The sequence below is a fragment of the Triturus cristatus genome, chromosome 8, assembly GCF_964204655.1.
Source record: "Triturus cristatus chromosome 8, aTriCri1.1, whole genome shotgun sequence".
In the NCBI taxonomy this organism is placed as follows: domain Eukaryota; kingdom Metazoa; phylum Chordata; class Amphibia; order Caudata; family Salamandridae; genus Triturus; species Triturus cristatus.
The window spans coordinates 338,584,778-338,606,621 of record NC_140591.1 but is presented as its reverse complement, the minus strand read 5'-3'; the positions used below and the strand labels follow the sequence as shown (position 1 = coordinate 338,606,621).

General features: G+C 42.4%; 1 protein-coding gene across 2 annotated transcripts in view; it reads left to right on the top strand.

Annotated features, from left to right (window-relative positions):
- The window catches only part of SLC7A1 (solute carrier family 7 member 1), a 509,165-nt gene that overhangs the window by 338,007 nt on the left and 149,314 nt on the right, over nucleotides 1–21,844 (top strand). For both annotated transcript variants that reach the window (XM_085621651.1, XM_085621652.1), the window contains exons 6-7: nucleotides 15,707–15,834; nucleotides 17,103–17,325. In XM_085621651.1, coding sequence (XP_085477777.1) covers nucleotides 15,707–15,834; nucleotides 17,103–17,325 — 351 coding nt within the window. The remainder of the gene's footprint in view (nucleotides 1–15,706; nucleotides 15,835–17,102; nucleotides 17,326–21,844) is intronic.

The window sequence follows — 21,844 nt, the reverse complement described above, 5'->3', positions numbered from 1 at the left end:
GACGTGAAGACGATGCGTGCACGCCCGGCAGTCGTGCGTCGAACTCTGTAACTTTGGAGCCGCGATAGGCCCTGCGACACGCTTCCCCGGTGATGCGTCAGGTAACCGCTTTGACGAAGGCACGCTTCTCTGGTGATGCGGCGGCGGCGACCTCTGTGGCGGCGACATGCTTCTCCGGTGATGCGACTGCAACAGTTGCGACTGCGACACGCATCTTCTTCGTTGAGTCGCGCTTCCAGCTCCCAGCGACACTCGGGCTTCTGCACACAGAATTCCCAGCAAGGAAATTCAGAGGGGAGCTGGTGGTGAGGTCTTTTGTCCCTAAGACTTCAGCGGGAGGCAAGCACAAGTTCAAGCCCTTGGAGTAATATTCTGCAAGATGATGAAAGTCCTTTGAAAGTTCCTTCTCCTCTCCTTGGCACTGAAAACACCACTGTAGGCCAACCCAGCAGCACAGCACACTGGCAGGAGGGGCAGCCCAACTCCTACAGCTTCTTTGGTGCTGCTCCTTGGCAGAGGTTCGTCTTGTTGTTCCAAAAGTGATCTAAAGCCTTGGGGTCTGGGTCCCCATATTTCTACTACTAAATCCTTTGTCCTCTGAAGGCAGAGGGACCTGTACCTAGTCCAAACCAGTTCTGTGCAGTCCTGGAGCACTTTGTTTACAGGACTCCTTCTTTCCTTTGACAGTGTGGGCCAGGGACATGAGACGCACCACAGGAGGTGGAGCCAGCATTGTGGAAGGCAGGCACAGCCCTATTCAGACCCAGGTGCTACTCTTCCCACCACTCTACATGCAGATAGGTCTATTCAGCCCTGTGCTGACTCACCTTGTCTCCTGGAATCCCCAGCCCCTGTCACTCACAAAACCAGGCACACAATACACAAGCTAGCAGAGGCAGGCTGGATGGTTAGGTAAGAAAATACCTACTTTCTAAAAGTGGTATTTTCAAACACTGAATGTTAAAACCAACTTTACTAAAATATGTATTTTATCATTCTGAGTTTAGGCATGCTAAACTCGAAATTCTACCACGTTCCCTGGGTCAGTTAGGATTATAAGGTGTTATAATCAAACTGCCTATTCTGGCCTATGGGGACTGGTAGCCTTGCAATAGTGAAAAACGAACTTGGCTTTAATTCACTATTAGGACATGCCACACACACCAGGGCATGTCCTACCTTAAACTTACAATGCACCCTGCCCTTGGGCCTACCTTAGGGGTGTCTGATATGAAGAAAAGGGAAGGTTTGGGGACTGGCAAGTGGGTGCACTTACCAAGTCAAAATGGCAGTACTAGACTGCACACAGGCTCTGCAATGGCAGGCCTGAGAAACACTTTACAGGCTGTTTCTGTGGTGGGTGGCACAACCAGTGCTGCAAACCCACCAGCAGCGTTTGATTTACAAGCCCTGGGCACACATGGTGCACTATACTAGGGTCTGACAAGTAAATCAAATAAGCCAAATCATGGAGTCACTAACCAATACATCAATTTACAATAGAGAGCCTATGCACTTTGGGCACTTTACCACTGCTGATCAGTGCTAGAGTCATAAAACAGCCAACACCAGGTCAGAAAAAAATACACGAGGAAGGCAAAAGGTTCAGGGATGACCCTGCAAAAAGGGCCAAGTCCAACAAGCAGGAACAAAGAACTAAATTAAATGAACGACTTCATATGTGGTTTTGAAAGGATTGCTAAAAAGAAAAAACAAGAGTCTATCCAACTTGAAACACAAGGGGCACTGAGTTCGATTCAAAATGCATTAGCACACTGACAAACCAGATGGCTCAGATATATAAAGCTCTTGTGCAACCCATGGCAGAAACTAAAAAAAAGAAAGCAATCTAATCTATTGATTGTCCGATATGTACAAACCAAAACTGAGCCGCCTGAAAGAACAAATAATATACAATGCAGTAACAGTGGGGAAGTAAAGAAGGTATTAAAAGCCAAAGGCAAACAAAAAAAACTCATGGCTCGGTCAAAATATGAAATGTGCTTAACTGTATCTGAGCCCCAAAATCAGGAAGCACTAATATATTCTTTCAATGGTTTATTACTGTCTGGGTCCTTCCCTTATGCACGGTCTGGTGGACTTATTGCTCCAAATGAAAAAACAATGATTGTCCTTGACCTAATTTGAGGGGATCTGTTTACAAAAGCAACATAAACATTGTTCTGCAGACAATATTGAAGTTTCTAACCGATAATAGTTTATAGAGGAGTTAAGATACATCTCCTACTATAAAACATACCCTGGTTTAGGTTGAAGATAACCAGACAGTACAGCTGTCTGGTGGTTGAGAAAGGACTTCTTGGGGACATTCTGAAAGCTTCCTTGGGAATGCATTCTACCCATTGCTTACCATTGGGTTTGTGGTTTGTAAATCACATTTCCATACTTTCTATATGCTGGCTTTTTTGTTTTAGATTGTTCAGTATGTCTGTGTCCTTCCTGCAGAGCATATGCTATTTACCATCACTCCTTTTATTTTTCCTCTAGTGCACACTTTCTGTAAACAGGCCTTTACTTTTTATAGTTTATAGAGGCTTGTGAAAGAGCAATAAAATGTCCTTTGGTTGACCAATGCTGAGATAACTCTTATACATTCAACCATCTACATCACACACATTCACTCATGGGGGACAAAGTTACAATTGAAAAAGCAGTGTGCCACTCAGCCAGCAGCAATATTCAAAACAAACAATGTCATGGCGATAATGATGTCACAAATATGTTGAGCATAATAAACAGCTCTGGCAGGCAAAGTTCTGTCTTCATTCTTGCCGTGAACCAGGCTGCAGTGTGGATGACCAATGTACTGGAATAGATCGAAGACAGGTTTTCTACGGTTTGAAGATCTAGTCAAGAGAAGCAAAGCGGGGGCAGCTGTGATTGAAAAGAGGGACACGTAATGTTAAAGGTAGGTGAGTACATGACATTTTAGTCTCCATGTCCTTATTCGCATTTCCCAGCTACAACGGGTGAAGTCCACCTTTTACTTCATGACACAGTTACTTTGTATAACCAAACTTATCCTAATGCTCGCCTTAACCCTTATTTCTATTTAAATATTTTTAAATGTAATCATTACCCTAATGAGGTAACTTTAACCGTAATGCATGCCTCTCCCAATCCCAGGCTTTTATTGATTTAAAATAAATAATTGACCTGACTCTTGAATCATCTAAATTACATATACCTAATCCTAAAACTTACTTTTAAAAAAAAGTATTATAAATTTGCCACAAAAGTAAATGATATATTCTGCAACAACATGGGAACCCAAGAGAAGTCGACCAGGGACCTTGGGAGACAATTGTTTTCAACAACAGTGGTCCCCAGAAAGTGAAATGGAAACCAAAGGAATGAATAGAGACTCAATCGTAGCTATATTTAGTGGACTTGTCCAGCCGGACAGAGGTCTGATATTTACTTGTAGGTTTAGGATATAATCATACAAAACAATACATAAAATGGGACACAATCCTGTGTCCTACTTAGCCAGTTGAGTACATAAACAAGGGAAAAAACGAACAACAGGGGGCTCAGGCAAAGCTTTTCCGGTTTGTTACACAAGGAGGATATACAGTGTTACAAGAACAAATCACTACAAAACACCTTTACAGCAGAATGAATGAAGGTTTTTTTGCGTATAAGGTGTATTAGGGTGTCGACGGCGTTTCGATCCGTTTGAAGGATGAGCGGATCATCCTCAGGACTTAAATAACATGCCTGTTAAATAGATCCTCATTAGCCAGATATGATGAATTTGGGTAGTCGCCTTCGCGTACTCTAACGGCTCAGTCGCCAGTATGTTGCAGGGAAGTTGCTGAATAGCAGGATTCTTCCGGGTGTGTAAATGAGATACTATTGAAATGTTCTAATTTGATGTAGCGGGGTACTCGGTAGTAGACTAGGTTGAGTAGTGACATTGTTTTAAAGTCCAATTAAAGTAGTGGGATTTCACCGCTGTGATTGACCAGCATTGATAATTTGTTCTGATTTCATCCAGCATCTTTAATGGCTTCCTGGCAGTGTCTTCACCAACTTACATCGCTACACTAGAGGGTGACTTTGTTCAAATACAGGGAACACTAAACCTCCGGTACTGGAAATCCACTGTCAAGTGCTCATGACCATTAATAGAGAGGGACCAACGTGCGTCCTCACTAATGGTCTATCATTTCTGGCAGAACGGTTTCCGCTTGGGCAGAAAAAAATCCCCGTTTTAAGAAAGAGTAAGACTTGAGCTACTGGAGGCTCTGTGATTGTAAATGAAAATTCCCAGCCATTAAACTAAATGCCAGTAAGTATACTAGTCCGCTGACTGAATGGTAAGAAAGACGGAATGTTGTTCCGATTGGTCAGGTTTCATTCTAGTAGGTTCATTTAAAGAGTTCCCTTTCAGCACTGTTTGAAATTTGGAGCACCGTGTGGAAGCTGGCATGTAGGAATACACCATTTCTCAAGCTGTCCCAGCTAGTTGAGAATGTGAAGAGGTATAGCAATTTTTGTGTTACTGCAGTGAGCAAACCGTGGCTTTTATATCTAGCTTATGAAATCAAACTATGAAAACAAAAGACCAATACATTAAATAGTTTGTCAAGCTAGATTATTATTTTGCCTGTCTGGTATGAGCAGTCTTGATCCTTGTACAAGGCAATCAGGCCTCTTCTCATTTGGATAAGAGTATCTTACAGACATGCAGACTCACCCACATGTTAGCTCTTCAGGTCTGTCCACTCTTAACCCTTTTAGGTGATTATCTGCTTGCCTGTGCTGTCTTAGACTGCAGTTCGGTATGTTATCAATAACTTGTTTTTTATTAACATTGTGAGTCATTTCATCACAGGAGTTACATCTGGATTCTTTACATCAGAGTTCAGTTTCCAGTCTCTTAATTTGTAGGTCTTTACTTTGAAAGTAAGTTAGTTTTAAGTGTCCAAATCTAAAAAATGCATGTTATTCCACCAGCACCATCATCACTCTTCCCTCCGCCAATTCCCCTTTCCCTCCGCTCGCTATACCTCCCACCTCCCTTTCTCTTTCCTTCCTTTGCGTACCTTACCACCCTCTTTCTACCCCACTCTCTTTCCACCCCTCTCTCTTCCCACCCCCTCCGATTTCTCCCCCCTCTAATCTCTCAGTTCAAGTATACTTAAATGACATAATCTGAGTTGCATGAAGTAATTTCCCTGACTGCTTTAGGTTTATCATCCCATGGTACCTGACAAGAATTCACATTGGAGTGGTTACGCTAAGCCATACATTTACTACATATAAATAAACCTTGAAGTTTAGCATTATCATCAGATGTGTTGCTGGTAACCTTACTTGTGACTAATTTGTTCCTCCGCGATTCACTTGTTCTGTATATTACTGTTTTTTTTACTAATGCTATCCCCAGTGATATAATCAGATTGCTGTTTACTTATGTTTCTAAATTTATATCTATTTATTTATTTGAGTATTTTATTAATCTCATACATGACCCTTGGATATCCGAGCACTGTACAGTATGCAAATGGTGACCACAATTACAAATGATGATTTCACAGAACATCGAGTTACATACGGTCATGATAAAGGATGGACCTGGGAGGAAGGAGGAAGACCTCATATTCCACAAACACCGACAACCATTACAAATGGTGGATTAAACTGGGCATCAAGTTATATTCGGTTATAATAAAGACCCGGAAGGAGGCCAGCAGATTCTTCACCATGATGGACTTTTTATTTAACTACTACCCTTCATACGATAAAATAAGGTAGATTAGGACATTATGTTTACTTCGAGCAGGATAGGCAGGGTAGGGAGACAGCAGAATGATCACCAGGAGGGTCATCCCAGTAACTGACACAAACGTCTTTTGAGCAGGAGTGATGTGAAACTTCTCTTGAAGGCAGCTGTGGAAGGGTTTGTGCGCATCTCTGGAGGAAGATAGTACTACATTCTGAGAGCATTTCCAGTGAAGGAGCGAGAGTAGCCTCTATCTTTCTTGAATCTAGGTGGTTCAAGTAGAAGCCAGTCTGAGCGATGCAAGGTGTGATTACCTTCTGATCTGGTCAGTGTTCGAGCCAGGTACTTTGGAGCCCCAAACAAAATGAAGGGTTTCTGGGTAAAGCAAGCTATCTTGAATATATATTGTGCTTTTATCAGGATTCACTACAGCATGGGGAGCGAAGGATTGATGTGATTGGAGCACCTTGCTCCTGACACGCGTAGGTTTTCGGGGTGCCAGTGGATCTTGTTTCCATAGTCCAATATAGATAAGACCAGCACTTGCACCACATTTTTGTGGTCACTATCCGGTATAAAAGGTTTCACCTTATTGAAGAGCTTGAGGTTGTACAAGGTGTTTCTGGCCATGGAGCTTATGTGGGCAGTCGTGTTCAGGTTATTGTTCAGTGCGATTCCGAGCACTTTAATGCAGTCAATGATTTTAAAAGTGCAGTTGAGTGCATCAAGGCAGATGATCCAGTTTGTGATTTTCGGGCGTTGCATTGGTCAGCGATTAGATGGAATTCTGTCTTGTGGGTCGAGCTTTTAGTGGTGAAGAGATCGCCAGGATTGAGAATTGTTTCTCTTTTTTTTAATTCTAGACGTGTGCTGAGGGTTTTTGTGCCTTAATGCTTGGTGCCAGTTTGTGGAATATTTAAAGCAAAAAATGTGACTTTTATTTTCATTGAGAATTTCATTGATTCAAATCAGACCTTCTGGAAAGCATACAAACCAGTCCTAAAGGTTGATCAATGACCTTTGTGAAAAATGCCGAACGAAACTGACTAATGGTGACTGTTGACTTGGAGTCCCTTATTCTGAATCTGTAGTAATGCTATCTTGCTTTTGTGAAACAGATATACTATATGATCTTGAACACACTAGGTGTTCCCTGAAGAGGACAGTATTGGACAAGGTGAGAATGAGATGGATTGCATTCATGCTGCTTATTTTTAAACATGACGATAAGGCTGGGAAGCTTCTGCACTGACTAAGCCCCAGAGATGACAGTCAGACGTGTGCCACCAAGGAAACATTAGTCACAGCTGCTATAGAAATAACATTGGCCTTTGCTAACTTAATATATGCTTTATGCATCTAAATTTGCGGCTGCTGCTTTCAGCGGTTGTGATTTTTGTATCTCCAGATGTAGGGCTTCCCAACACCAGAGGGGCTCAATCCAGTGTAAATTCTCCGTGGAAGACATTTTTATTGCTGTTAACCAATTTCTGTCTGGAAACTCCTCGAGCTGGAATAAATTCCACCTGGAAATATTCAAAAGGCTTTGTGATGTTGCCGAAATCTATATTCTTGAAACATTGCGCGGTCGGCTGATGTTGAATTGGTGCTTCTCAGTTTGCATGAAGGGGTCATAGTTAGATTCCCCAAATCAAATCTGCCCGCTGATCAGGTGTTTTTCTGTGATCAATGTTGAAGCTAAATTTGTCAAGCTAGTAAACAACTGATTTTTGGGAGTTATTCAAAATCGACTCCTCTCAGACCAGAGCAGCGTAAATGCCTAAACGATTTATTCATCGCAATCTTTGCAGGATCCACAATTCCTTGGATTTGTTCTGTATTTGTCCTATGGTATAGAAGAGCTTCTGACTGTAGTCCGGGCGGATATCGTGTAAGCTGAGCTAGTCATCTATGTAGAATAGCAAAAAAAGAACTACATGTCAGTCCTGTCTTTGTTGAGTATGTAAATCTCCTTTATGCTCAACCTATGGCAATATTTAAAGTAGAAGGGTTCATGTTGCCCCGTTACCGATTGGAAGGTGAATTCGGCAGCTATTCCCAGACTCCTCTCTTTCATTCACTTTGGTGGAGTGGTTCCTTACATATACCTACTTGCAGGGCTTTGAGTGGACTTCTGGGCTGGAGGATTGTGTGTTCCAGTTTGCTGCTGATCTACATTGAGTTGAGATTTAGGCGAGGATGTGTCCCTTTGACCGTGCAGACACTATATGGCCCTGGGGAATTCTCGAGATTTTGAGTGAGCTGTCCCAAGTGTGTTCTGTTCCTAGACCATGAGCTGGAGGATTTGCAGCTGTTTTGTTAGGCTTACCACGTGGTAAATAATTGTGTGCAACCAGACTGGGGAAACAACCTTTACAACGCAGTCATTACACTGCGATACCTTTACAACGCGGTCGTTACAAAACCGTGTTGTTACAATGCAGTACCATTACCACGCAAATCGTTACAACAACTTGCTCTAGATGGCGCTCTAAACTAAGGAATAGTATAATTTACTACTCCAACACCGTCCCTACTGTTGCACACACTAGAGTTGAAATAATAAATGATACTATTCCTAAGTCCAGCGCGCCATCTAGAGCAAGTCATTGCAACAACTTGCATTGTAATGGTACTGCGTTGTAACGAGGTCGTTGTAACGACCGCGTTGTAAAAGCACGCGATGCAATGACTCACGTTGTAAAGAGACCTATTCCCAGACGGCCCACTCCATGAGCTGTATGTCGTATGCTCCAGCCCCAACTCACGTAAATCTCCCTTAGACCACACAAACCGTATTCTGCATTTAGAGGGAGACTGAAAAATATCTGACAGTTTGGCAGGCTAAGTGGATAAACCCCTCTGTGTGTGGAGATGTGGGTTGGACATGTGGCACTGCCCAAAGGATTTAAGCGATGTATTGACTTAGATAGACTACCTGATTTTAACCCCCTGGGGCTAAACTACAAAACATAATCTACTGTGTTGAATTATTTCCTAGGTCTGCAAACCTTTGGGGATGGCATGGCTGATGGATGTCGGACCTCTGTCAGAAGAGAGGAAAGTTGCCTCGATTGCACCAAGGGAATTCCTCACCTCCGCTCTGGTGAAAATACAATTAAAGATGAAACAGTACGGATATGTGAAAAGTTTGAGAAGAGAACAATTAAAGATGAACAAAGGAAGAGGAGTGAGTGATAGAGTAAGAGAGACAATGGTAGGAAGGGAAAGAATGAATAGATAGCAATAGTGTGTGACAAATATATGTGAAATGGCAGCACTGGGATCTGCAGACTCTGACAGCAGCAAGACTTCAAGATATAAAAACATTTTTTTTTTTTGCTACACCTGAAAACACTCGATGTGCTATATTCTGTCCTCTGCAGCTTCCTCCTGGAGTGTCTCGGAGATATGTTTTACCTCCAGTGAGACTCTGGCCTCCTATACGTATTTACACCTCTCCTGCTGATTCTATAGTCCTGAAAAAATTCAGACTTGACCAAGCGCTCCTGATTCTGATGACCTCGATTGAGACGGTAGAGTCGGCTGTTCTGAACTGCTAACCATCAGCATCTTTATGGACGTTCTGCCGTTCGAACCTCCACAGTCTACAAGTTCATGAGTGGGAATGGACGAATAACTGGCTGAAAGGTTTTGATCTCCAGTCCGAGACGGTGGATGTCAACCTAGCTGCTCTTTGCCCTTCCACAAAGTTGATCTACGCAGGTTGTTGGTCCAAGCTCATTGCTTGATGTGCATTCAAAAAGGTGAAACTTTAGCTGGCTAAATGATCTGATGTCCTTTTATTTGTTTTTTGTGTGGCAATACAAGGCTTTGCTTTGGATGCTGAAAAACGTTACTTGGCTTTTTTAGTTTACCTGATCAGCCCTCTTCATTCAAAGCCCCTGCCTGTTGGCATTTTTTTAAAATAGTATTTTCTCATGTTACCCCTACCCTCTTTACTATCCTGCAGCTTAATCTGAATTTAGTTCTCACTTTAACAATGTGTACTCCTTTGAGCCACTGCATACTTGTACCTTGAGGTGCCTAACCCTTTGTCATACCTGGAAAAAGTCTAAGCTTCAGGCCTCTGTGCACTACCTTCTTCCTTGACAACCGGCTGTTTAGGAATAGTGCATCCATTCTTCCATTAGTGGTGTCACGCTTCCATGTGGGGCAGTCTTTCATGCTCACCGTGGTCTTTGTCATGCCACATTTCTCTGAGAAGGAGAGACTACAGCTGTTGGATTCGCTGCATGCACGATCGTCTACATTGATGGGAGAAAGGAGTTGCTCGTGAATGATCAGCTAATCGTTGGATTGGCTGGTGCAAAGAAACAAAATATAGTTCAAAAACAGACCTTATCACAATGGATTGGCCCTTCCATCAAACCATGGTATACCTTAGCCAGGAAGGACCATCCTGAGGGCGTTTTTGGGCATTCTATGTGGCCTAAAACCACAACTACGGCCCTTTCTTGGGATGTGTCCGTTTTGGACATCTGCCAGGCAGCCACGTGGGCATCTGGGTGGTGTACTGTCACCAGGCAGTACTGCCATGATTCTCAGGCCCTCTGCGAACCCACTTGGTCCTGGTGTAAGGTCCGCTCCTCAGATCCACCTCCTTTTAGGGGGCATTGCCTTAGTATTAATTCACAAGGTTGGAAGTATCTACCAGAATAATCGATTACCTACCTTCATTAATGCTATGATGGATAATCTATACACAGATTTCTCAACATTGCCATCCTCTCCATTCTTGAGTAATGAAGGTTCCAAATTTTGCAGTATTGTTCCCAACCTATCCGTCACGCCTGAGGGGCAGGAAGACAATAAACAAACTGACATAAGAGTGCATGGACAGCGCTTATATCTGGTCCTGTGACTTCACTTTAGCATGCAAACAGAGTTCTGATGTGGAGGCTGAAGGCACCATCTGCCGGCCCATCAGCTGTTGCAAGAGTTTCCAGATCCACTCTGACACCTGGGAATATTCACAACGTAAGCAGTATGCAAATAGATATTAAATAGTTCCTCCCGATATTGAAACTTTTGTTGCGCTTGTGGCCAAAAAGTGGTTGTTTGTTAGTCAGTTGGCAGGGAGGTTATTAACGTTCCTTGGGTGTGAGACTTGTGAACTCAAAGTTAGTAAAATGGGAGCAGAATATTGCAAATATACCCATGGGCGTCCGCAGGGGGGGGGGGGGGGGCCAAGGAGGGGCGCTTAGCCCCCCCCCCTGGAGTGCTCCTCCTTGCCCCCCCCTGCGGCCACCCATGCTTTTACGGACGCCTTTTGTCAGTAATTACGGGCCCTGCAGGGAGCAGAGCTGTTCCCTGCCAGAGGCCTCAACTCCCTGATGGGGCGCCTCGCACTCCTCCTCGCGGCCCCTCCCGCCCATTGTCATTCTGTCTGTGGCTGATTATCACAAACAGAATGACAATGGCCAGTTTGAGCTGCGCGCCACAAGCACGAGTGGTTAGGTCTGGACACAAAGACCTCATTTTAACACTCTGTAGCTTGAGAGTGAGGGGTCTTCTGAATGAAGGTCTAGGGGGAGTCGATGCATTATTGTCCCAAGTCTAAAATTGAGGTTGCAGCATAGCCCGGATTTCAGATCCCACCAAAACGTACACAGACTCGTGTCAATAACATATCTATCTGCCAGTATGCACCCTATCATGTCAGGCAGGACGTCCCGACCCTGTGTTTCACTACCTCATATCCCTCTGCTCCCCACGCTCACTGCCTCATATCCCCCTGTACCCCACTCCTCGTGCTCAGGGCTGTCTCGAGGGCGGTGCGACCGGTGCCACCGCACCGGCTGCTGACTTCGTGTAGGGGGCCCTAATATGATGATTTTAAAAGCACCTGCTTCTTTCCTGGACTCCTAGAAATTTTCAGCCACCAAAAAAAATGTCTAAATGACTGCAGTGATTAATGCACTTCCTTAGAGAGAGAGAGGGAGGGAGAGATCAAAGTTTTGTGTAATGGAAGTGTCAACTCATCCTAAGGTAGCGCAGAGGGTTACTGTGCTTGCTACAAAGAACGTGCAGCTCACAAAGTGCGTATAATGTAATGTAAATAGGTCAGTGGGTCACACTTTTGTCAGAGAGACCATATTGTTGATAACTCTTTGAGTTAAAATCCTAATGTGGAACAGTAAGCAAAAAACTGTTATCAAAGATGCATGCAAACTGGGCTAGGGCGTTATGATTTTCCCCCAGTTTTTCATTATCCTAATGTGGCAAAATGGGTTAATTTGGGTAGAAATCAATTCTTATCAATAAAGAGAACCCCCCATCCATGGTGCTAGGTTTTAAATTCTAGGTTTCTGATTCTCCTGACCAAGCACTCTTAAACTATACTGCCTACCTGTATGGATGACATGTGACTCCTACACCTTCTTGTCCTCTCTCTTATGTAACATTTCCTATGCACTGATTTACACACTTATGATTGATTGTCTCTATGTAATCTGTGTGATGTAAAGTGTTCTGACACCTTACACTGATAGGAGCGGCGCTATAAAATGAATTAAATGCACCTGAGACTGAATGGTTACGGAGGCTTGAGGGGCGCTGTCAAAGGATGGTTATGAAGAACCTGTAGTGGAGGTGGTCATTGGGGGTGCCAAAAAGCATTGTCGCACTTGGCGCCACGAGCACTAAAGCCGGCCCTGCCTGTGCTCACTGCCTTGTATCCCTCTAACCCACACCTCGCGCTAACTGCCATGACATATCCCTCTGTACCCCACACCTTGCTTTAACTGCCACAACATATCCCTCTGTACCCCGCACCTTGTGCTCACTGCCACAACATATCCCTCTGTACCCCACACATCACGCTCCCTGCCACATATGCCTCTGTATCCCACTCCTCACACTCACTGCCTGATCGCTCATTTTACCCTGCCATTCATCTTCTACGTGTTCTCTCCCCTTCCACTCTTTCTACCTCTGTTCACCCCTTTACTTCTTTTTGTACCTTACTTCTTTCTCAATATCTCTACTTCTTTTCCTCTTCAGTAACATCTGTGACACATCTCTGCACTTCCTTTATATCAACGCACCCCTCTACCTCACCTGTCTACCTCAGTCTTTATTATTCCCTCTTCCTCAGCTGTCTCTACCTGTCTCTGACACACCTCTCCCTCTCTCTACCTGGCCCTCTCACGTTCTACGGCTGCGTTATTGTGCCCTCTCCATCTTTGATTTACCTGTCTCTGCTCCTGAATCTTTTTCTTCTACACCTCACTTCTTTGTCTACCCTTCACCCCTCGCTACCCTTCTGTTTGCCTCACTACGGTCTTTACCCGACCCACCTTCAGTGCCTCTTCCCATTTCGCCTCCCTCCCTCACAGCGCTCTCATAGCATGCATCGGTTTCTCCCCTCGCCACCATGCCTGCCTTTACCCCTCCTTACCTTTCTAACCAGCCTAACTTTCTACCTTCCTGTGATTCCTAGTAGTGAAACTTTCATTTCACCCCTCCGGTTCTATTCCCTACGCATTCAAATTGAGTAGGTCATTGCTGTGCTCCCAACCCGACATCGAGACCCAGTCCCCTAGCCTCTCAACATGCCCAGATATAACAACAAGCATTGGCATAGCCAATCGGTCTCGCCTTTGGGACCTGCTGCAGAACTAAATACTTATACTGCCGGCATCATACTTACCCAGCGCCAAGACGCCTTGGCAAAAGTGCGCTATATAAGTTCTTCAGTCAGTGAGTCAGTCATAAGGTCCCAAAGGCGAGACCTATTGGCTATGCCAATGCTTGTTTTTCTCAGGTTGGCCTGAACATTACCCGATCCTGATTGTCTGCCATTTTAGCCCCGCCCCTATTGATTAACATTAGCCACGCCCCTTCAGTTGCCAGGTTCGCCCCCCCCCCCCCCTGGAAAAATTTCTGCAGACGCCCATGAATATACCTCTGCACGGGCGCGCAACACCCATTGGACTCAAAGGGCTTCCCCCCCCTTCCCCCATCGTGTGTGGCAGCCCGGGAAGAGACGGCTTCCCGGGCACACTCTCAGCCGCACCCGAGCACTTCACAGTTCTTAAAAGACCAAAATACCATTTGCATGTTAATTAGGCCTGCTGTTGTTTCACACCTAAGAGCCTCTGCAGCTCCACTCTGCCTATTGCTTAAAGATTCAGCCCCCCCCCCCGAAAGTTTTTCTTAGCCTCCCCCCAAAAAAATGTGGCTCTAGTTGCGCCTCTGACTCTGTATGCGATAAACGCCATATCAAATGCCCAGGAGCCAGACTATAATACATTCTTGTCATTATTTTGTGAATGCTATGGCAGCCTAGCCAGCCATCTGTAAACAAATACCGTTCATGGAAAGGTCGTTTTGTTTCATGCATTAATCTCTCATTGCAGGGTATACGGATGCCCGTGATCCGCCAGGGGATGGGAAATCTGCCCTACTCCTGCTGGTTACACAAAACTCCGATCTCCAGTTAGTCACCTTCGCTGTCTCCTCCTAAGTACGAGATTCTGGCACAGACAGGTTACCTTTACTACGGATCATTTACCCCGACTAACATTTACAGCGCTGTTTGATTTGGAAAATAGAATCCTTTTATTGGACTTGTTGAGTGTTTACCATTAAAATAATGTGAAGTAAAGCTAGCACAATAAAGAAGGCATTCAAATGTATTAACCCTTACGGCCAGGAGATGGCAGTGTCGTGTTAAAATATTGTCTGCGCAACGAATAGCTTGAAATCCACAGTAGACTTTCAGAGTTGAATCATAAATCTGCTAAAAAAGAATAATAAGTATTGGAAAAATTGCAAGCAAATAATACAAACATAGCAATTAATTTTCGTTTTGTAAAGTAATTTTAGTGCGTGGAATGAGTTCGCAGGGCACAGAATTCCTAACCATAAAGTTATTTGCAGTTGTGCAAATCACTTGAAAGTCATAATTGAACACACATTTTCATCGCATACACGTTGTAACAGTATGTGTTGTAAATGTATTTCAAACTGAATGACAATACAATGCGTTGTACATATCTGCAAACCGCATTGTTAATGACCGCGCTGGTTTGTATGTCATGACGGTTATCGTCACCCTTTATCAGGAGAGCTCTTCATAACATCCGCTTTGAGCATCACTTTTTGGGAGGCGTGTTCCCTTCACCGTCACTTCGCCCTCTTAGAAGAGGTGTTCATTCACTTCGCCCTCGCTTGCAGTAGTGTTCACTGCATCTTTTTTTATGGACCACCCGTTCCTCCCTAAGGAGTCTTCTTTGCTTCCTCCTTTGTAGAAAAGTGTTATATCAATTCCGACAGATTATTTTCCCCTCCCTCAGGAGAGGTGTTCACTTCAGCCTCTCTATGATGAGTTCGCTTCACACTTTAAAAGGAACACTTTGTTTTGAATTGTTGAAGTAGTTCTATCATTATTGTTGGACTACTATTTATATTTTAAATACATCCTGTATAAAGTGTATTTATTTTAGTTGTCGATTAAATACTTTGCTTTCTCACTTCTTAACCCCACAGCAAGGTTTAAACATTTACTGTTGTAATTTTCCACTTAATTTTCAGTGTAACTTTTTGGCAGTATTACTTGTCTCCGATAGCGCATCCTGTCCCATCCCTAAAGATCTCCAGTGTCCTTCCTCACTGAAAAAGGGACTGCTTCTCTCTACTGCTAGCCCATATCACTAAATTATGGGGTGATATGGGGTAAATCTGCCTGTAAAGAGTGTATTGCCTGCTCCCGCCTTCATTCTAAGGGGTGGGGTGCGGGGGAATCGCAAGAATATTTCTGGACCCAAACTACCTGATCGTGTGGGGATGCTTTAATGCTGGGGTGCGGAATTGCTGGAGCATTCCAGGTTTCGGTAATGAGATTGTAAACCTGAAAATAAAATGTGGTTACAATGTTGTCCATTGAGTTGTAAGCACTGTTTGAATGTCTGTGTTGGTCTTTTTCAGTCACACTGCGGCAGAAGAGTGGAGTTATGGCACCGGCGGATTTATGCCCTTTGGTTTCAGTGGTGTTTTATCTGGTGCTGCAACATGTTTTTATGCATTCGTTGGCTTCGACTGTATCGCAACTACGGGTAAGGACACATTTAGACTAGTGGAGCTCAAAGTACCAGTTTGGTAAACCCCTTTTGTGCCACTTTGTAAAATCTGAAGGTTCATGCAAGCACGTTTTTGTCTTGTTTGTTGGTGTAAATTTTAAGCCCATTCCTATCTAGAGCATCATCTGAAAAAGATATGCGCCAAATCAGTTGTAGGATAGGGAACAGGATTTCAATTGCAGTATTGCTTAACAAAACATAATATTGCCTCACTAAATTCAAATATTTCCAAAAGTGTCCATGAAAACCTATAGCTTAACTGTTCCCCTTGAACATCTTATGAGTATGGATTCATTCTATGCCTTATATATCTGGAGTATACCAATGTCTCATTCGGAGTTTTAACCAGGATTGTGCAAAATGTGCGTAATTTCCCCAAATTTTGAAAATTACACAAAATGCAAATCTGACATTGTGTCTTATTTTATTGTGAAATACGCAGGACTCATTTTGCTCCAAAAAATAATTAAAAAAAACATGAGTGCTGTAAAAAGCTGCTAGAGCTGTGGTCATATGCGTTCTTCAGTGCTCTTACAACCTGATGTTTACCCGAATGGACTTGTGCTATGTGGCATAATGGCCTCATTTCAGTAACTTCATGTAACTAGCCTAAGGTGAAATGCTGTAAATTACAGGAGACTACACCGGTGTACGTAAATTTCACTGAAGGCTACTTTTAACAATAAGAGCTGTGTTGAAGGAGTCTGCCTTTTAATCTGAACACTATGCATGATAGATTGGTATCTTCACCTCTATAAAATATTGAAGTCTGTTCTAGATATATGTTATGTTATGCAGATTTGTAGAGCGGAGAGTATCCTGCCGCTGAGCTGGTGTGAGCCTAGACAAACCTAGTGGTACTACTCAAACAACCCGGTCTTCAGCTCCTTGCAGAATTCAAGAAATGAGGAGGAGGCTCTCCTGTGTATCGTCTGTCGTTCCATGCTTTAGAGCGATTTAGGTGAAGTCTTGATCGCTGGATCTGGTTTGTGCAAGTAGGAGTCCGGACGGGTAAAGGGGCCTGGAAGGTTTGTGAGAGCAGATGCAATGGTTGAGGTATGCTGGATCAGTGTTATGTAGTACATTAAAGGTGTGGCTGAGGAGTTTGAATTGTGCTAGTTTATGAATGAGTACCAGTGAAGCTCCTTCTGGTGTGTTATGTGGAATTTGCCTAGTTTCATTCGGTAAGGAAAGTGTTGTTTTTCAGAGATTTACTCCTATTAATTAACCTTTTTTTTCTTCAGGAGAGGAGGTCAAAAACCCTCAGAAAGCAATCCCCATTGGAATTGTAGCATCATTGCTGATCTGCTTTGTTGCTTACTTTGGAGTGTCGGCTGCCCTCACCCTCATGATGCCCTACTATCTGCTGGACAAGAATAGCCCTTTGCCTGTGGCATTCATGTATGTGGGATGGGATGGTGCGAAATATGCTGTGGCTGTTGGCTCCCTCTGCGCCCTTTCTACTAGGTAGGCTCTTTAAATAGTTGTTGAATTTTATTTACATAAGTTTTCCCTTCATGTTCTGATTGATATACAAAAGAACACTACCGTGCCAAGGCTAAAAAGGCTACCAAACACATATTACTTATCCCATTCACTGGCATCTGCTCGTACTCCACAATTTTCTGTATGCTCCACTCTTACATAGCTAGCAATATGTTCTCTAACCGGTGGGAATGTCAATAAGTGAGTCCCACTTGTTCTATGTAGATGCTGTTTGGAAGAAGTTACAGGATAAAGGGGTCTTGTGCTCGCCGCTCTACTGAGGCTGTCATCCGGAGTCTTGTACTAACCCACTGATAGATCACTTTGCATAAAATTCACTTTATATCATTGTGTACTGCCAGGCTAAATAAAAATAGTCATGCCCCCAAAATTCAGTACCTGTTCAAAGTTGGTCAAAAACATAATCATAGGTTTCCGTGATCCTGATAGCCAGTACCCAATAAAACACTGTTACACAAACTTTGTTGATCACGTTCCGTCGATTCAAATCCTAACTTGGCTATGTGCCTTTTCTAGATGAAAAGTTGTATCCCAGACCCTTTTGTTGGTAATTAACAGTTCATAGTTGGAGATATATATATATAGATATATATAGATATACTGAAAAAACCATTGGTTTCAGGAACGTTATAGTTAGTTGGACATTTCACTCGTACAAAACCATAGAAATTCTGGCATTACAGTTAGTTTAGATAACTATAACTCGCGCCCCCGCAATGCACTGCTGATGACGTCACATATTACATCATTCATGACATGGTCAGTGACATCACTGATATCTCAAATGGCATCACTGATGACATCATCCACGTAAAAATCTGATGCACCTCCTCACACCTAAATATAACCTTTGATACACCCACTCTAAAATACAGACTACCATTTTAAAAAAAAATAGACACATCAATACCAGTTACTAAATACGCACTGACTGATTCCTAGGTCTACACACACATCCACTCATTCACCCATACAGTCACTCATACATGCAGTCACTCATCAATACAACACTATCATATGCACTCATACACCTATACAGAGACTCACACACTGCCACATAGCTAGAGTTACTCACACATTTAGTCAGTTATGCAAATAATCAGTCATACTTCCATTTACTCACCTATACAGTTATACAAACACAACCTCACTTATTCATACAGATACTAACACATAATTACTCTCTTATAGAATCACTGATACAAATACACACTCATCTATGCAGCCACTCTCACAATTACTGACTCTCACATATAGTTATTTATATACACCATCACTCACATATACTGCCTTTTACATATGTAGTTACTTGCACATGTACCACTGAGACATCCATTCACTCACCAGCACACCCATAGACACACTCACCCATACAGCTGTTTCCACATGCACTCTTGAACCCATACACCCAGTGAATCAACCACTCACATCTATGCACAGTCACACACTTCCCACCCACCCACACACACACTCAGGCAGCCATACAAATACTCAGGCAAGCAATCAATAACCCATATATACACTCATGCAGCTACTCCCCAACCCATGCAGCAGCTTGCACAACAACAGACAGACTGATACAGACTTTCACATAGTTTAGTGTCACTAACCCATGCATTCAGTAAGCCCCATTTAATCACTCACTTATACAGTCAGACACGTGCCTACTAAATCCTCCATACAGACACTTATACACCCACTCATTCCTCAATACAGCTTGGCATATATATAAAACAAAATTAAACTTTACAGAAACAGTCACTGGATGATGTCATCAGTGATGTCACTTACCAAGTCATGAATGATGTAATATTTGACATCAGCAGCAGTGCATTGCGGGGGCGGGAGTTGTAGTTAGCTGAACTAACTTTAACGCCGGAATTTCTATGGTTTTGTACGAGTGAAATGTCCAACTAACTAACGTTCCTGAAACCTATGGTTTTTTAAGTCAATTTCTATAGTTTTTTAAATGCTAATTTCGAACTATAACGTGCCTGAAACCTATGATTTTTTTTCAGTGTGTGTGTATATATATATATATATATATATATATATATATATATATATATATATATATATATATATATATTCACTGAAAAAAAATCATAGGTTTCAGGCACGTTATAGTTCGAAATTAGCATTTAAAAAACTAGAAATTAACTTAAAAAACCATAGGTTTCAGGAACGTTAGTTAGTTGGACATTTCACTCGTACAAAACCATAGAAATTCCGGCGTTAAAGTTAGTTCAGCTAACTATAACTCCCGCCCCCGCAATGCACTGCTGCGCGACCCCAGCGCGACTTTTCAAAATGGCTACCAGAATGCACGCAGCCATCGTGTAGGGTGCGCGAGTTCTGCTGTATAATACTTAAAAAAAAAAATATATGAATCTAGTTTTCCTTACAAACAATTATTCTATCTTTAAAAAAAATTAAAAAAAATAAAATAATTATATATATATATATATATATATATATATATATATATATATATATATATATATCGACACTTCAAGTCTCCCCTCGAGGGGACTTGAAGCGTCGATATTTGGCGGGAGCACCCCCGCCCAACAGCACCCGTTCGAGAGTGCACTCACGCGACCGCAATCCTCTGCTGATGACATATGTGTCTTTATGAAAAAAAAATATTTGTAATATATGTATAGCTAAAATTTAATGGAAGAAGACATGGGCAAATAAGTGTCTAAATACAGTATTAGCATCAGCAGAGGATTGCGGTCGCGTGAGTTATAGTTGCCTGCACTAACTATAACGGGGGAATTTCAACGGTTTTTTATCAGTAAAATGTCCAGCTAACTATAACATGTGTGAAACCTATGGTTTTTTCAGTGAATTTGCAAGGTTTTTTAAATGCTAATTCCGAACTATAACGTGTGTGAAACCTATGGTTTTTTCAGTGAATTTGTACGGTTTTTTAAATGCTAAGTTACTTTACGCCATTCGTGGCGTGCGCGCCCACTTAACGCAGTTCGTTCCGTGCGCATATATATATATGAACAGCAAGAGACCTCTGAGCCCAGAGGTCGAGATGAACACGCACTCAGACGGAATCCAATATCTTTTGTTGAAGTGAGTTTTAATCCAAGTTCAAAACAACGCTATGCCCAACGCGTTTCGGTTCGTGACTCGAACCTTGATCACGGGTAACAACCGGATATGACCAGGCATCATTTATTTCTATTATGGCCATTGCTTCCTGTTACAATGGTAGCAAGGCATTCTGGTTACTGTAGTGCATAAAAGTAACACATACTAGTTGTTAAAGAATTCTAAATAAAGTTTTTTCAAAATTCAAACATAAATAAGAGAAAAAGGGGAATAGTTGTCATTATTAAAATTCTATATGACACTGTATCCCCATTTATACTACAAAATATATTAAAGCTCAACTGTTCGGACATGGTCTGTGCTCCTGAATTCTAACATTGCAAAAGTCTCTTTTTTTACCATTAGTCGTAAAAATAGTTTGCAATTTAAAAATAGGCATATTAGAAAGTATTAATTCCAATATTTATTGGTGAACAAATCAAGGTTGGCATGCCGTATGTGCATAATTTTCATAATTCCCACTAGAGGGTTGCTAACAAAACACATGCCTTTAATTCAATCAAGTATACTGCCCGTTTTAAATTCGTTTTGGACAGTTCATATACCCACTGGAGGGAATAAATGTTAATGCCTCTTATGAATTGCCATTTATTTCCTAGTAGAGGGTGTTTAATGGCTTAAGCACACTGTCCATTTTAAACTCTCTGTGGACAGTTAACACACCCACTGGAGGGAACTAAGGCTAATGTACTGTCATGATTATTTTCATTGCAATGTCATTATTGAACAGTTGAGCTTTAATATATTTTGTAGTATAAATGGGGATACAGTGTCATATAGAATTTCAATAATGACAACTATTCCCCTTTTTCTCTTATTTATGTTTGAATTTTGAAAAAACTTTATTTAGAATTCTTTAACAACTAGTATGTGTTACTTTTATGCACTACAATGACCAGAATGCCTTGCTACCATTGTAACAGGAAGCAATGGCCATAATAGAAATAAATGATGCCTGGTCATATCCGGTTGTTACCCGTGATCAAGGTTCGAGTCACGAACCGAAACGCGTTGGGCATAGCGTTGTTTTGTTTGTTTTTGAACTTGGATTAAAACTCACTTCAACAAAAGATATTGGATTCCGTCTGAGTGCGTGTTCATCTCGACCTCTGGGCTCAGAGGTCTCTTGCTGTTCATAATTACCGGCTGCTCTGCCGGACGAACTACGCACCGCCCCACACAAGGAGCGCCGACTTTCGAAAAAGGGCATCACAGGATTCATATATATATATACATCTACTGGCGGTCGCCAGTAGATAGTTATAGTTAGGACCCTGTTTCCATAGGAAATCCGCAACATTCTATTTGGAATAACTTTGGCGCCGGTCGACGAATCCTCACGAAAGTTTCA